This window comes from Vicugna pacos, chromosome 14 (assembly GCF_048564905.1).
Source record: "Vicugna pacos chromosome 14, VicPac4, whole genome shotgun sequence".
NCBI classification, from domain to species: domain Eukaryota; kingdom Metazoa; phylum Chordata; class Mammalia; order Artiodactyla; family Camelidae; genus Vicugna; species Vicugna pacos.
Window position 1 is genome coordinate 13,417,057 of NC_133000.1, and position 14,617 is coordinate 13,431,673.

Below are 14,617 nucleotides of genomic sequence, written 5' to 3' on the forward strand. Positions count from 1 at the left end.
ACCGCATTTCTTAGGATAGAAAGGGGGGAGGTGTGGGTGATTTTGCTCCCAGGGAACGGGCTGGTTGGGGTCCCCCGGGCCCCAACACGCTCTGGGGCTCTGGTGAGCAGCACGTTCCTCCCAGGCTGCAGAGGGCTTTGTAACAAGGCTGAGATCTGAACAGGTGAGATAAAGCCTGTTGTGCAGTGGAAAGAGGGCAGTCTGTGATCCTGTTCCATTTTATCATGGTTATTTTGGTGATGAAAGAAGCCAGCCACACACGGTCTCCTCAGTCGAGGACGCTGACCTAACCACCTCGTCTGTGTCCCCTCCCTCCTCGCAGGCGTGCGGCTCTCCATGCCAGGGTTCCACGCCAGCATGGGGGACAGGCTGCGCTCTGCGGCCCAGGGCGCGGACACCGTGCTGTGGCTGGCCCTCGCCCCCGCCGCCACCGCGCAGCCCAGCGGCCTCTTCTTCCAAGGTGACTTCCTCCCCGGGTGTGAAGGTGCCCAGGACCCTCCTTCCCCAGACCACCCTCCTCTCCATGAAACTCGGGTGAGGGTGGGGCTGTGATTGTGCCAGAGGACGGCTCATTTGCCTGTTGGGGTTAGTTTTGTGAAGGGCTTTGCACCCCCTGCTCTTTCCATCTACCTTTCTGAACTCAGTGGGTCCTTTGAGGATGAAGTCCTCGGACTGTGATCCCTGTCCTCAGCATTTGGGCAAGACCAGGCCCCATGGCGTCTGGAGAAGGGAGCTCCTTCTCTGCCCCCTGGGGGTGGGAGAGGTCCAAAGCAGCAGTGCGGAGCCGGTGACTCAGCTTTTCTGTTTCAGGAGACAGTTACCTGTTAAGGTTGTGTTTCTACCTGGGCAGGGTCCCGGGGGCAAGTGCTCAGGGAGGAAGCAGGCTGAGGGAAGACGGTCAAAGAGAACATGTGACCTTGGGTGGAGGCTAGGGTCTTCGCGATGGCTCTTTCCCCATCGTGGATGTGGTCACTTTTGCGTGAGCCACTATGAAGCTCTGGTGACCCTGTGGCAGCCCGAATCTTCTCCTCTGGCTACCAGCTGCCAGTTCCCAAACACAACACACTCCCCAGTCCCCCAACCCCACCCAGCCAGCACCTAGGCCTGAGGACCTTCCCCCCAGCCACCTGGAGTCCTGTTGAAACTCAGCTTGACACCTGTCCACCCTGACTCGGTCTCCCTTCTTCTTTTTTTAATTGACGTATAGTCAGTTTATAATGTGTCAATTTCAGGTGTACAGCATAATGTTTCAGTCATACATATACATACATATATTCCTTTTCATATTTTTTTCATTACAGGTTACTACAAGATCTTGAATATAGTTCTCTGTGCTCTACAGTAGGTCCTTGTTGTTGATCTATTTTATATATAGTAGTTAGGATCTGCAAATCTCGAACTCCCAATTTATCCCCTCCTATGCCCTGCCCCCTACCCTGGTAACTATAAGTTTGTTTTCTATGTCTGTGAGTCTGCTTCTGTTTTGTAAATAAAGTTCATTTGTATCTTTTTTTTAAGATTCCACATATAAGTGATACCATACAGTATTTTTCTTTCTCTTTCTGGCTTACTTCACTTAGAATGACAATATCCAGTCCCATCCATGTTGCTGCAAATGACATTATTTTATTCTTTTTTATGCCTGAGTAGTATTCCAGTGTATATATTTACCACCACTTTATCCAGTCATCTGTTGATGGACATTTAGGTTGTTTCCATGTCTTGGCTATTAATAGTGCTGCTATGAAAATTGGCATGCATGTATCTTTTTGAATTACAGTTCCCTCCACTTACATGCTCAGGAGTGGGATTGCTGGGTCATAGGGTAAATCTATTTTTAGTTGTTTGAGGAATCTCCATACTGTTTTCTATAAAGGCTGCACCAAACTGCATCCCCACCAACAGCATAGGAAGGTTCCCTTTTCTCCACACCCTCTCCAGCAGTTATTGTTTGTGGACTTTCGAATGATGACCATTCTGACTGGTGTGAGGTGATAGCTCATCGTAGTTTTGATTTGCATTTCTCTGATAATTAGCGAGATACTGAGCATTTTTTCATGTGCCTGTTGGCCATTTGTATGTCTTCATTGGAGAATTGCTTGTTTAGGTTTTCTGCCCAGTTTTGGATTGGGTTGTTTGGTTTTTTTGTTAAGTTGTGTGAGCTGTTTATATATTCTGGAAATTAAGCCCTTGTCAGTCTCATCACTTGCAAATATTTTCTCCCATTCCATAGGCTGTCTTTTGGTTTTGCTTATGGTTTCCTTTGCTGTGCAAAAACTTACAAGTTTAATTAGATCCCATTTGTTTATTTTTGCTCTTATTTCTATTGCCTGGGTAGACTGGCCTAGGAGAACATTGCTAAGATTTATGTCGGAAAATGTTTTGCCAATGTTTTCTTCTAGGAGGTTTACAGTGTCATGTCTTATGTTTAAGTCTTTAAGCCATTTGAGTTTATTTTTGTGTATGGTGTGAGGGAGTATTCTAACTTCACTGATTTACATGCTGCTGTCCAGTTTCCCAACACCACTTGCTGAAGAGGCTGTCTTTTCTCCATTGTATCCTCTTGCCTCCTTTGTATCCTCTTGCCTCCTTTGTAGAAGATTAATTGACTATAAGTCTGTGAGTTTATTTCTGGGCTCTCTGTTCTGTTCCATTGATCCAGATGTCTGTTTCTGTGCCAATACCGTACTATTATGATTACTGTAGCTCTGGTATTGCCTGAAGTCTGGGAGGGTTATTCCTCCAGCTTCATTTTTTTTTTTCAGTATTGCTTTCGAAGTTCTGGGTCTTCTGTGATTCCACATAAATTTTAGGATTAATTGTTCTAGTTTTGTGAACAATATCCTGGGTAACTTGATAGGGATTTGCATTATGTCTGTAGATTGCCTTGGGCAGTATGGCCATTTTAACAATATTAATTCTTCCAATCCAAGAGCATGGGATAACCTTCCATTTCTTTAAGTAATATTTAATTTTCTTAATCAATGTTTTGTAGTTCTCTGTGTATAAGTCTTTCACCTCCTTGGTCAGATTTATTCCTTAGTATTTTATTTTTTGGATGTGATTTTAGAGGATTGTTTCTTTACTTTCTTTTTCTGCTCTTTCATTGTTAGTGTAAAGAAATGCACTGATTTCTTTATGTTAATCTTGCATCCTGCTACCTTGCCTAATTTTTTTATTAGCTCTAATAATTTTTATGTGGAGCCTTTAGGGTTTTATATATACAGTATCATGTCATCCACAAATGGTGATAATTTTACCTCTTCTCTTCCAATTTGGATCCCTCTTCCGCGCCCCCCCCCCGATTTATATGGCTAGGACTTCCAATACTATGTTGAACAGAAGTGGGGAGAGTGGGCATCCTTGTCTTGTTCCAGATTTTGGTGGGAAGGCTTTCAACTTTTCACCATTGAGTATTACCCTGTTTTGTTTTGTTTATTAACATTTTTTATTGATTTATATTCATTTTACAATGTTGTGTCAAATTCCAGTGTAGAGCACAATTTTTCAGTTACACTTGAACATATATATATATATTCATTGTCACATTCCTTTCTCTGAGCTACCATAAGATCTTATATATATTTCCCTGTGCTATACAGTATAATCTTGTTTATCTATTCTACAATTTTGAAATCCCAGTCTATCTCTTCCCACCCCCCACCCCCTTGGCAACCACAAGTCTGTATTCTATGTCTATGAGTCTATTTCTGGTCTGTATTTATGCTTTGTTTGTTTGTTTTTAGATTCCACATATGAGCAATCTCATATGGTATTTTTCTTTCTCTTTCTGGCTTACTTCACTTAGAATGACCTTCTCCAGAAGCATCCATGTTGCTGTAAATGGTGTTATTTTGTTGGTTTTTATGGCTGAGTAGTATTCCATTGTATAAATATACCACCTCTTCTTTATCCAGTCATCTGTTGACGGACATTTAGGCTGTTTCCATGTCTTGGCGATTGTAAATAATGCTGCTGTGAACATTGGGGTGCAGGTGTCATCCTGAAGTAGGGTTCCTTCTGGATATATGCCCAGGAGCGGGATGACTGGGTCATATGGTAAGTCTATTCCTAGTCTTTTGAGGAATCTCCATACTGTTTTCCACAGTGGCTGCACCAAACTGCATTCCCACCAGCAGTGAAGGAGGGTTCCCTTTTCTCCACAGCCTCTCCAGCATTTGTCATAGTATTACCCTGTTTTTTAAGTACGTTAGCTTGCTTTAGATTGGTAGTCATATAGGCTCAAACACATCCTAAGAAGAATGAAAAGAAAATCTACATTTTCTTGCTCCCCTCTCCCACCTTTTATGATTTTGATACCCTCTTTTACACTTTCATGTTTATTCTCATGCAGTTCATTGTAGTCATCACATTTCCAGTTATGGTTTTCTCTTTTCTATAGCTTCCTGCTTCTTTTCTATTTAGAGAAGGCCTTTCAATATTTTAGGACAGGCTTTAGTATTGCTGAATTCTTTCAGTGTTTGCTTATCTGTGAAAGTCTCTCTCTCCTTCTATTCTAAAGGATAGTTTTGCTGGGTAGAGTATCCTATGTTGCAGCTTTTTCTCATTCAGGACTTTGAATATATCTTGCCACTCCCTTCTGGCCAGCAGTGTGCGTGTAGAGAGATCAGCTGAAAGCCTTATAGGGGTTCCCGTGTAACTAACTCTTTGTTTTTCTCTTGCTGCCTTTAGAATCTTTCATCTTTGACTTTGGCGATCTTAATTATGTCTTTGTGTAGATCTGTTTGTGTTCATCTTGTTTGGGACCCTCTGTGCTTCCTGTACTTGGATATCTGTTTCCTTCTTTAGGTTTGGGAAGTCTTCAGTCAAGATTTCTTCAAATACGGCAGCTACGGCCTGGCCGTGTTGCCCCCCACCCCCTCCGCGTGCACCAGCAGTGATGCTTTTTTTTTATGGGGCACCCAGCCTGTCCTGTTCTGCACACTCTCAGCCACAGCCTGCACTGCACTGCACTCCAGCCCCAAGGCCGCCTCTGTGCAGTCAGCCCCAGTCCTCTCCCTGGGCTCACTCTTAGAAGACTGAGCTCCAACAGCCAGTCCTGGCCCGCCCCCACGGGCTCATGTCTTGAGCTAGGGATTGCAGGGGACTTCTGTGTCAGTTCCTCTCAGTTCTGTGTGCCAAGTGGCTTCTGCTTTCTCCTCGGAGCCTCTGAAGCTCCCTTTCTGTCCCTGCTGACCTCCCTGCTGGGGATGGGGCTTTCCTCTTTTGCTGCTCCCTCCCCAGGGGACAGGTCCTGCACTGATTTCCTTTTTCTTTCTTTTTCTTACCTGTTTTTATGAGGATTCTTGTAGTACTGAAGTAAGAGATATTCTGCCAAAGTTCAGTAGGTATTCTGTGCGAATTGTTCTGTATGTGGATGTAGCTTTGGCTTACTCGTGGGAGAGGGTGAGCTCTGTGTCCTCCACTCTGCCATCTTGGCTATCTGGTCTCCCTTCTGTCACACCTCATTGTCCGTGTGGACCCATGAGGACAAGGACTGCATCTGACTCCCATGATGGGCCCCTCCCAGGCAAGTGTTGATGAAATGACGGGGCTGGGGCCTGCGCATCAGCCACAGAGGTCCATCCACGCTGCCGAGCTGCTCACATCTTTGTTTTCCTCTCTCACTTTTAGATCGGAAACCAGTGCCCACACACTTGCCTCTTGCTAGGACATCGTCCTCACCGGCTGAAGAGGAGAAATTAATTGAAATCCTGGAAGAGCTGGCTCAGAGATTTAAATAGGCCAGGCCAGACCCACCATGGGAAGGTGTGGACCAGAGGCCAGTGAGCAGACCCCACTTCTGCTTCCCCCCACGGCCCTGGAGGTTGGCTCATATTCCACTGTTGCACTTTGAGCTGGTTTCCCCTGCATCTACAGTCACAGAAATTAACCCCATTCCTTATAAAGCCCAGTCTTGAAGGCTTGATCCACCACCACCTCACCGTGGGACCACAGGTCGGGTTACTTACCCTCTGGGGCTTCATTTTCCCTGGCAGTAAAGAAGATTATAGTGGTGCGTACCTCATGGGGTGATTGTTACCTGATTGAGTTACTATTTGTAATGCACTTAGAAGAACGGTTGGTGCATCGTAAAGATTTGATATATGTTAGCTATTAACATCAGCACTTAGTAACTCACACCAAAAAAATCCCCCTAAAGATGACCCCCACCCCCTGTAGCAGGAAGGAACTCACACAGAACGGGGCTGGGAACAAGCAAATCATCACCTTCCTCAGCGGCTTCTTTTCCTATGTAAATCTTTTGAGAATGTGGTTTTCTTAGAGTCTGTTTAAGATTACCCCACACTTCTTTTTGGGAGAGAGAGGCAGGAGAGGGCTCTCTGCTGCCCTGGCCTGGCCCCCAGGCCCCTGGAGCAGAGCTGAACTAAGGCTCAGTGCCTGTTTACACAAACAGTCACGTGAGGCCTTGTTTGACATTTCTTAAGATTAGGCGTGGCTTCAGTTATGCACCTGGCATTCCGGTGCTACAGTCTGGTAAAACTTCTGTGTTAACCCCCGTTTTACCTCTTAGTGATGCTAGGGAAAGTTGTAACAAAATCAATGAACAGAGTTATTATTTACTTACATTCTTGATGTTCAAGGTGAAATATAACTCATCACCCATAGCGGCAGAAAACCCAGCTGGGCATGGCTCAGCCAGTCCCACGGTGCCAGGTCTCAGCAGGGCCTCAGGTGCTCCGATCCAGGCTCTCAGCCAACGAGGGGTTTTCCTGATGCATCTGCTGGGAAGGTCAGGGAGCAGCGGTGCCAGTGGACTGCATCTCTCCTCTCTGGAAGGAAAGCAGGGGCTTCTGGAGTTCTGGGGGTGTGTGTGGGTGGGGGGCGTGCACCAGCACAGGCAGGTGGAAGGAAGGACATCACTGGGACGGTGGCCCTGGTGCGACCCAGCCGCCCCACCCACTGGCTGTTCGACAGTGTGCAGGTCATTGATTTCTTCCAGCTTCTCTTCTTATTCATAAAATGGGCCTCATAAATTTTTACAGAGGCTTTTTCCTGGCTGTATTTTCCCTGAGTCCTCTTTCTCTTCATTTGAAAAGTTTATCAGCCACAGTTAAAGCAGTCTTCCGTGACAAAGAGAAAATGAAAAGGACTACTCGGCCACACCCCATCTGCCGTGCCCTCGAGCCTAGTTAGCCAGCCAGGGTGAGACCAAGTCGGGGCTGCTGGGGTGCGTGTGGGCACGTGGTACAGCTCAACAACAAATTGATGGGACCACAGCTGCAGGAAGGTTTCCACAGACATTTATTTTAAACCAGGGCAGTAACTTGCATTGAGAGTCTCTGATATCAGTAATGGCAACGCGTATGTTTCAGTTAGAGGGAAGCACAGTGGGAAGCTGAGCAGAGCTCAGAAACATTCACAGCATCCAGCAGCATCTAAATGTAGACCTAGATCCAGACATTGTAACATGGTGGGAAGTGCTTGCTCGTTCCCACCTGATCACATTCAGGAAGTCAACGTCAACACTGCTTGGTCCGCCTGGTGGAATCTAGCGGCAGAGGGTGTGGCAAGGCCAGAGGGGTTTCGCTAGAACCACATCTGAGCAATCTGTTCCAGCTGTGGGCTTGTTAGAGCCTCAGCCTCAGCCTCACCCCTTGGAGAATCTCTCATTTCAAAAAGAAAGGAACAGACACCCATAAAGCAATGCGCCCGCTGCAGCCAGGTTCCGATGCGGCTGTGGAATGATGGGCGCGCAGGATGGAAGAGCCGTGTCCCTGGCACGGAGGCCGCGGCAGGCAGGCACGAGTGTGGGGCTAGCACCTCCCTGTTGTCCAGTTAGTAACAGTTTTTGCACTTTTCATACAAAGATTTTCTTTCGCAAAATGACAGTACGTTGGGGAAAAAAGGCAGATGGCGTAAAACACAAATACACAGGAATACAATGGTTATCAGCGACACCAGTATTTTGGTCCGTACATCATAGTGGTGTATGTTATTAACATAAGGCAGCCATCCACTTAAATGAAAAAAAAGTGTTTAAATGAAATACTTTTTTTCAAACCATTTCCCCTTTTTGTGTTAGTTTACCCTCTCATGCTCCCCAGAGAACCAAGGAGGAAAAAAGAAAGGACCCTAAATATCAAGGTCTTATCCCAAATCTAACCCATAAGTCAGCCCGCAGTTCTCTTTCTCGCCCCAGAAAGCCAGGCACACTTTTGGACTCACAAATGTGAACACTTTGAGGTGTCTGTTTTTAACGAGACGGTCCCATGATTGACCTCCACCTTCACCATCTTTTTCAAACCTCCAGGGCTCTAGACGGGAAAATACAGGAAGCAAGCAATTTACTTGATGTGACAGAAGACAAAGGCGTAGGGATCTGCTCCCATTTACCTGAGTTAAGCTGGCCACGTGCGGGCAGGTCACCGGTCAGGGTTGGGCCCGTCCAGTAACAAACAACAGTCATCAAGTCATAGGATCACGGACTGGAAGGAATCTTAAGAACAATCATCAAATTCAACTTTTCCTCAAGACTTTTACTCTCCTTTCCACAACAGACAAGGGGCTATGTACTGTCCAAAAATCCCCTGGCATGAGAAACGAAAGAGGAATCCCATTCCAGTGTTGGACAGATCTAATTTTAATCCCTGCTTTCTTGTGTTAGGCCTACATAGGATTGTCAGTGGAAAGGATAATGTTTAAAGGCAGAATTACAAACTAGAAACCCGAGGGTTGGTGTGTATATAGTTCTTGGTTGTAAAAGTTGAGCTAAGGTTTAAAAATGAACATGGGTGTTCCTGAATTAAGTTACGGACATATGATACCTGGACACCGAAAGGAAAAGGCAAGTGGATGGCATAGCAAGTACTAGAAAGTAGCCCGCAGCGGGGTGCTGGGACGCCCCTGCTCGGTAGAGCCAGGTCCCCGGGGTGGTGGCTGCCTGAAACCCTTTTTACTGTCAGTCACTGAATTGAGAAAAATGTTCCTGTCCACTCGGTGAGTGTTGAGGAGGATGAGGATTTATCACACTGACCTCACTGTACTGAAATGACCCATGACTTGCAAGAATGAATCAAGGCCGGGAGGGAAACGAGGGCGGTGGTGGCCTGCTTGCGCTGCGTGTGAGTGCAGTGTCACCCCTACAGGACAGTCTCCCCCGCCACAGGTCAAGGTCTGTCCTTTTCCAAAGGTCAAGCTGAGCCTGGCCCCCGTGTCCCAACAGAGTATGTCGTAAGCTCTTCCAGGCCAAGTCCGTTCAAGCGGTGGCCTCCAGTGAGGGGCTGTGCCCCAACGAAGTTCAAAAGTTAGTCACCAGGGGTCATTTTAAGATAATAATTCCAGGTATTTCCAAAGAACAAGAAACTGGTAACTAGCCTCAGCTGTAGGACAATCTGACTCAAAATGATGGGCCTCCGGGTGAATGCCCGGGGGGAACATGTGCCGCCTCCCCCTCTGGGGTCGTGAGCATCGGCGTCTCACGGCGACAGGAGCTCAGGCTCTGGGAGGCAGCTGCACACGTGGTACCCTCTGGCACCTCCAGATCACCATGGGCCCCGAGTACCAGGCTGAGGCCATTCTTGGGCCTTTGTTTACGCTGTTTCCACAGCCTGGAAGGTCATTTCCTTACTCCATCACTCCAACACATCCTTCAACACTCAGCTCGGAAGTCCTTTCCACTGCGAAGTCCCCTGGCTCCACCCGCTAGGGCAGGGGCACCCGTGCAGCTCCTGGGCAGGACCCCACGTGGCTTCCATCACTGAATTTATCACTTGACACGGAAACGCTCCATCTACTCATTAGTGTGGCCTCTGTCCCAGCCACAGATGGCCCTTGTGACCCCAGGGCCTGCTTCAAAGCCTGCTGCATGGTGGATGCCCAGCAAATGGTTGAACTGGATAGACTGAGAGCCTCAAGGGTCATCTAGATCCTGCAGTGCTCAGAACTTTGCTTCTGTGTTTCCCAGTCACAGCCCTATATATCCACTTGCACGTCAGGAAAAATGTAACTTAACATTATTTTAAAGGAGAAAGGGAAAAAAGAGCGTTTTGGCACAAAGCTTTCTTCCACTTTAAAATATAAGTCTTAGTGGACAAGGTCACTTACATACACAATTAAACTACTATGAAAAGGCAAAACCAAAGGAATCTCATTTAAGGAATATTTATGTCCAGTAACTCTGATACATAGTTGAGACCTAGACCCTTGCTTAAAAGTCAAAATTCAGGCTTTTGAAAACTGATTAATGTTAAGCAAAAATAAATTAGGCCTTTGAGAAATGAATCTCAAAACAGGAAAAGGCCATGTACCATAAGGGCAGTGAAGGGACTCACTCGGCCAGCCTGCACACAGAGGGGAAGGTGAGTTTCCAGGGCCCCTGGTTTGCACTGCAATTTTGCAGCTGGGGTGGTCTGTGGGGACGAGCGTGGGAAGGAGTTTATGCTGATGAAGACCTGCAATAACCACCTCGCTGCACGGACCCACCTGCTCGGAACCACAGGGTTGCGGCCAGAAGTATCAGATTCACCTTCAATGATCTATGGGTCAACAGACCTGGTTCCTGAGAGCCCCGTCTCAAGGCCGCAAGTCATTCCTCCCACTCATGCAGCTAATGTTCAAAAACAATTGTTCCTCGAAAATTCTTCTTTTAGATTCCTCTAGTTTATACCTCTGCTCTATCTACCTGCTTGGTGTGACTAAGGTGTTCTGTGCTTGGAACATTCTAATACTCAAAAGATCCCTTCCAGTTTTGTGATTTTTATGATTCTGTGAAAATTCACACAATTAAGTGAGAACTACATCATGACAGACCTCAAGAGGTTGGCAGACCTCATAGAGAAAGACACAACTCCAAGGACTTGATCTAAAACAGCTTCTGCTACTGTGGGGACAAGGCAGGCAGGTAAAGGTTCCAGTAACATCATTTCTTTGGAGAAACTGAGAGCACATGATCAGTTTTATCCTCCCACATAAAGGGCAGCCCTGTGTGTGACATGTGTGGTTCTGCCACTTTCCCAACATAATCGCGTTAGGCGTTACTTGCCAGAGCTTCTGTATGTTGAAATAATAGAGCAAAAAATACATGTAAAGTGCAATTCCAGTGGGATGAAACGAACCGTGAGTTCACCTAGACAGGAGGAAAGCCAGGGGTGGGTGCCAGCCTCCACTCCTAGTGACTGAAGCCTCTGTTCCAAACGATGCGTGGAAGGCACCCCAACACCAACACATATCATCTATGAGTTACAAAACATGGGGGAGCCAACGTAAAACTCAAGAATTCACAGTATTATAAACACACAGTTGGTCGGCTAAGCGCTTCTCACCAAATTCAAGCACTGACAGAGATGAGGAGACAGAAAAGGACAGAGCACGGAAACTTCCACAAATCTGTGGGTTTTGATGACAACTCACATCACTAACAAGGTGTCAAGTCAGTTCAACAGCTGAGTGGCTCTGTGGGCTGGGGTACAGCCATGCTGGGAGGGAGATGGCTGGACTGAAGTGCAGGGTCACAGACCAGAGGGACCACGGTGTCACATGTGACCCACTGGGGACAGTCAGCTTCCTCAGTAGGGTCTGAACTCATCTCGACCCAACTCAGATCCAGGCCAGGTTTGCTGGGCGCCTGGTCTGCTGCCTCCCTGACACTGTGTCTGCCTGGGTCAGTACAGGCCATGCCACAGAGTTGAGGGAGGGACAAGAGCGATTCATTTCTATGACTCATTTCCAACACATAGTTTGTTATTCTGTACAACAGAGTAAATGGCTCCATGTTCTAGCAGTAAACTACAAAATATCTGAGTATTTTCAATTGAATTCCCTTTTTAAAGCTCTCTCACAGAGCAACCATGCAGAAGAGACACAGGTTGGTTATAATGGCTTTGACTGATGGCCTGCAAGGGGAGTGTGGAAGGGACAGTGAAGTGACAAGTGGGCGATTGCTTCTGTGTGTGTGTGTGTGTGTGTATGTGTGTGCGTACACAACCTTAGAATCCGGGCACACAGGCCGACGTGCTCTGACGTCTCAGGTCCTGGCTGTCGGGTCCCGGGGCTGCACAGGGCACACCCACTGTCCTGCCCCTCAAGGCTGCAGCAGCAGACGCCTCTTGAGGAAGCCCATCCCCAGGAAGCATGCTTGGTCAGTGTTAGGGGTAGTATCCGAGTATGGCTGGTAGTTTCTCCCGGTTAGAAAGGAAAGTAAAGATCATGAGGGAAAAAAACAAACAAACTGCTTTCCAGGAAAAGAGAAAAAATAGGGAGGATTTTAAATACTACCATCCTCCAAGTTGTCAAATCGGAAGAGGACAAGACCCTGTGGAGCCAGGGCTCAGAATGAGAAGGGCAAGTAATTGGCCTGTTCATCTGCGAGGCTCTGTTTAACCTGATGAACCCCAAGGACTCAGGGGCCCCCTCCACCCCATGCTCCTGACAGGTGCGGGCTGGATGAGGTGGTACCCGTAAAGTGCTTAGAAACGGAGAGGGCACACAGCACACGCCTGCTGCTAATTTAAATCCTGTTTTCACAGGTGAAAATCAGATTTTTAAAAAAGGCTTCAGGATCCCACTGAGTCACTACACACAAGAACACCTCAATTTATCAAGTTTGACTGGATTCCCTTAAAGTGAGTTCTGCAGGTGTATTTTCTACAGCCCCTTACCCCATACAAGCCCACAGGAACAGGGCATGAGCTGCAGGGTTCAGTGCCTTCCACGTCTCAGACCACACAGGTATGAAAGTGTGCAAAGGATTCAGATAAAATACATAAAGATAACAATCTTTAAATATCTAGTTTTGAAAGGGGAAGAAAATACAGACAGTGAAGAATAAAAGCAGGCTACAACCTCAAAGCAATGAAGACGTTCAAGTTCAGAGGTGACATCACACGGAAAAACACATCATAAAGACACTATTCTTGGAGGACGCAAGGTTTTGTTTTTAATATGAGCGACAGAGAGCTGTGTCAATAAAATTAAAACATAAAAGGATCAGAATTAGAAATGATCCAGGCACTGAGGGTTGAAGGTCTGAGTTATGAAAATGTGCCTCTGTGATGACAGTGTTTAGGAGCAGCTTTCTCCCAGCATTTTTTTTTTAAACGGGGGAAAGACAGAGAAAAACAGTGGCCAAAACACAAGATCATTTCCACTCCATGAGAACGTGAGTGACCCCAACATTACAAACGGATGCTTCTCCAGGTGATTCAAGAAGTCAGTTGGGAAACCCACATAAATGATTTTCCAAATCTCTCAATGGAAGAGGATTTCTATGGAAGCAGAAACGCCACGAATAAACCGTAAATGCCACCAACTCTGGCAAAAGGCAGATGAAGGTGAGGGTGGAAACACAGAGAAGAAAAAGATGCTGATCACAGGATGCAAGGCACGTGCCCAAGTGAAGGAAACACGGGAACTACTTAACAACCACCCTTATTTCTCCAATGCACAAAGCAACAACGAAAATGAAGTGCTGAAAAATATGAAAATGAAACACCCCACACTCAGTTTTCAGGATACTCCAGGATACTCACAACAATGTAGCACAGCCAGACTGTATAATCCCTTTGTTAAAAAAATATCTTCTTTTATGTTGTATGAACAAGTTGAAAGAGTTCCCTCACGAGTTCACTGATGCTCAGCGCTGTGGCGCGGCTGACGTGCAAACTCAGCTTCTCTCTTCCTTCTCACGCATCTGCTTTCCCGCTCCAGTAATGACTTGGATTAGAACCACCATTTCTTGAGTAAATACTATCTTTCTGATGCCTAAGAGTGTCATCAAGACACAACCGGGGTCATATCCCACAGCTGTAAAAAGAAGAGCTCTAATGAACTACAATTAAATTGTGCTGAGGACCGACAGTCCTTACAACAGAATTTTTAAATTTAACAAGGAACTAAGTGTTGAACTAACATCATTCATAAATCTATAAAACAGTATTTGTCCACGAAAAAGTTTCAACATATCTTCAAAACCAGGGCAATGGCAGCTGGAAATTGTAATCCAGTTGATGGAGAATAAAGGCAGATTCAATTCATTTAAGGGGGAAGGGAAGTGACATGTATGAGACAACAAATGGTACCAGGATGTGCTGTGTCCTCTACATCTTATCTAATCTTCCAAACAGTTCTACAAGATGTCTCAGAAAATAAAGCAGCCAAGGCTCCCAGAATGTACTTTAAACTTGCTCAAAGTCATAGAGTTGTCAGCTCCCAAAGGGGGTTATTTTAACCACCTTACCCTGCAGCGTCCAAAAAGGGACCAGAATGGACCCAGGAAGTAGAGCGCAGTGAACCAGGTAAGCCTGTGTTTGTGTGTCTCAGAGAACGATACAGGGGTGGCCGCTTCCATCCTGGGTTTCTGCTGTGGCACTGAATCCACTGGTTCAGCACAGTCCTCAGAGAGGCCCTGGGGGGATGCTTCTGGGCTAACTGACCTCACTGGGAAAAGATCTTGTTTATTACTTGTTGGCATCTTCAATGCTCAGCTCAAACCCCACCTCTTTCATGAAGCCATCTCCAGCAGCACCGTCTCCCTCTACTGAACTTTTCAAGTAATTCTTGTCCATGTTACTCTTTTGGCTGCTGAACGTGCGAATATTATTGACTGTCTTTTTAAGAGTATGTCCCTAGGAGAATGGCTCTTCCTTTCAAGCAAGAG

The 14,617-nt window shown here is 46.4% G+C and overlaps 2 protein-coding genes across 13 annotated transcripts in view; one reads left to right on the forward strand and one right to left on the reverse strand.

The window, feature by feature from the left end:
• The window catches only part of DHRS12 (dehydrogenase/reductase 12), a 37,215-nt gene extending 31,192 nt beyond the window's left edge, over positions 1-6,023 (forward strand). For 4 of the 6 annotated variants that reach the window (XM_006210128.4, XM_072976199.1, XM_072976201.1 and 1 more), the window contains 2 exons: positions 323-460; positions 5,635-6,023. In XM_006210128.4, coding sequence (XP_006210190.2) covers positions 323-460; positions 5,635-5,744 — 248 coding nt within the window. In that variant the 3' untranslated portion in view covers positions 5,745-6,023. Of the gene's footprint in view, positions 1-322; positions 535-5,634 lie in introns of all 6 variants that reach the window. The other 2 variants (XM_031684577.2, XM_072976200.1) reach the window with 2 other exon arrangements.
• A 1,226-nt stretch (positions 6,024-7,249) lies between these two features.
• WDFY2 (WD repeat and FYVE domain containing 2) overlaps positions 7,250-14,617 on the reverse strand; it is a 235,604-nt gene continuing 228,236 nt past the window's right edge. For 6 of the 7 annotated variants that reach the window (XM_072976193.1, XM_072976194.1, XM_072976195.1 and 3 more), the window contains one exon: positions 7,250-13,764. In XM_072976193.1, coding sequence (XP_072832294.1) covers positions 13,735-13,764 — 30 coding nt within the window. In that variant the 3' untranslated portion in view covers positions 7,250-13,734. The remainder of the gene's footprint in view (positions 13,765-14,617) is intronic. The other variant, XR_012079966.1, reaches the window with a different exon arrangement.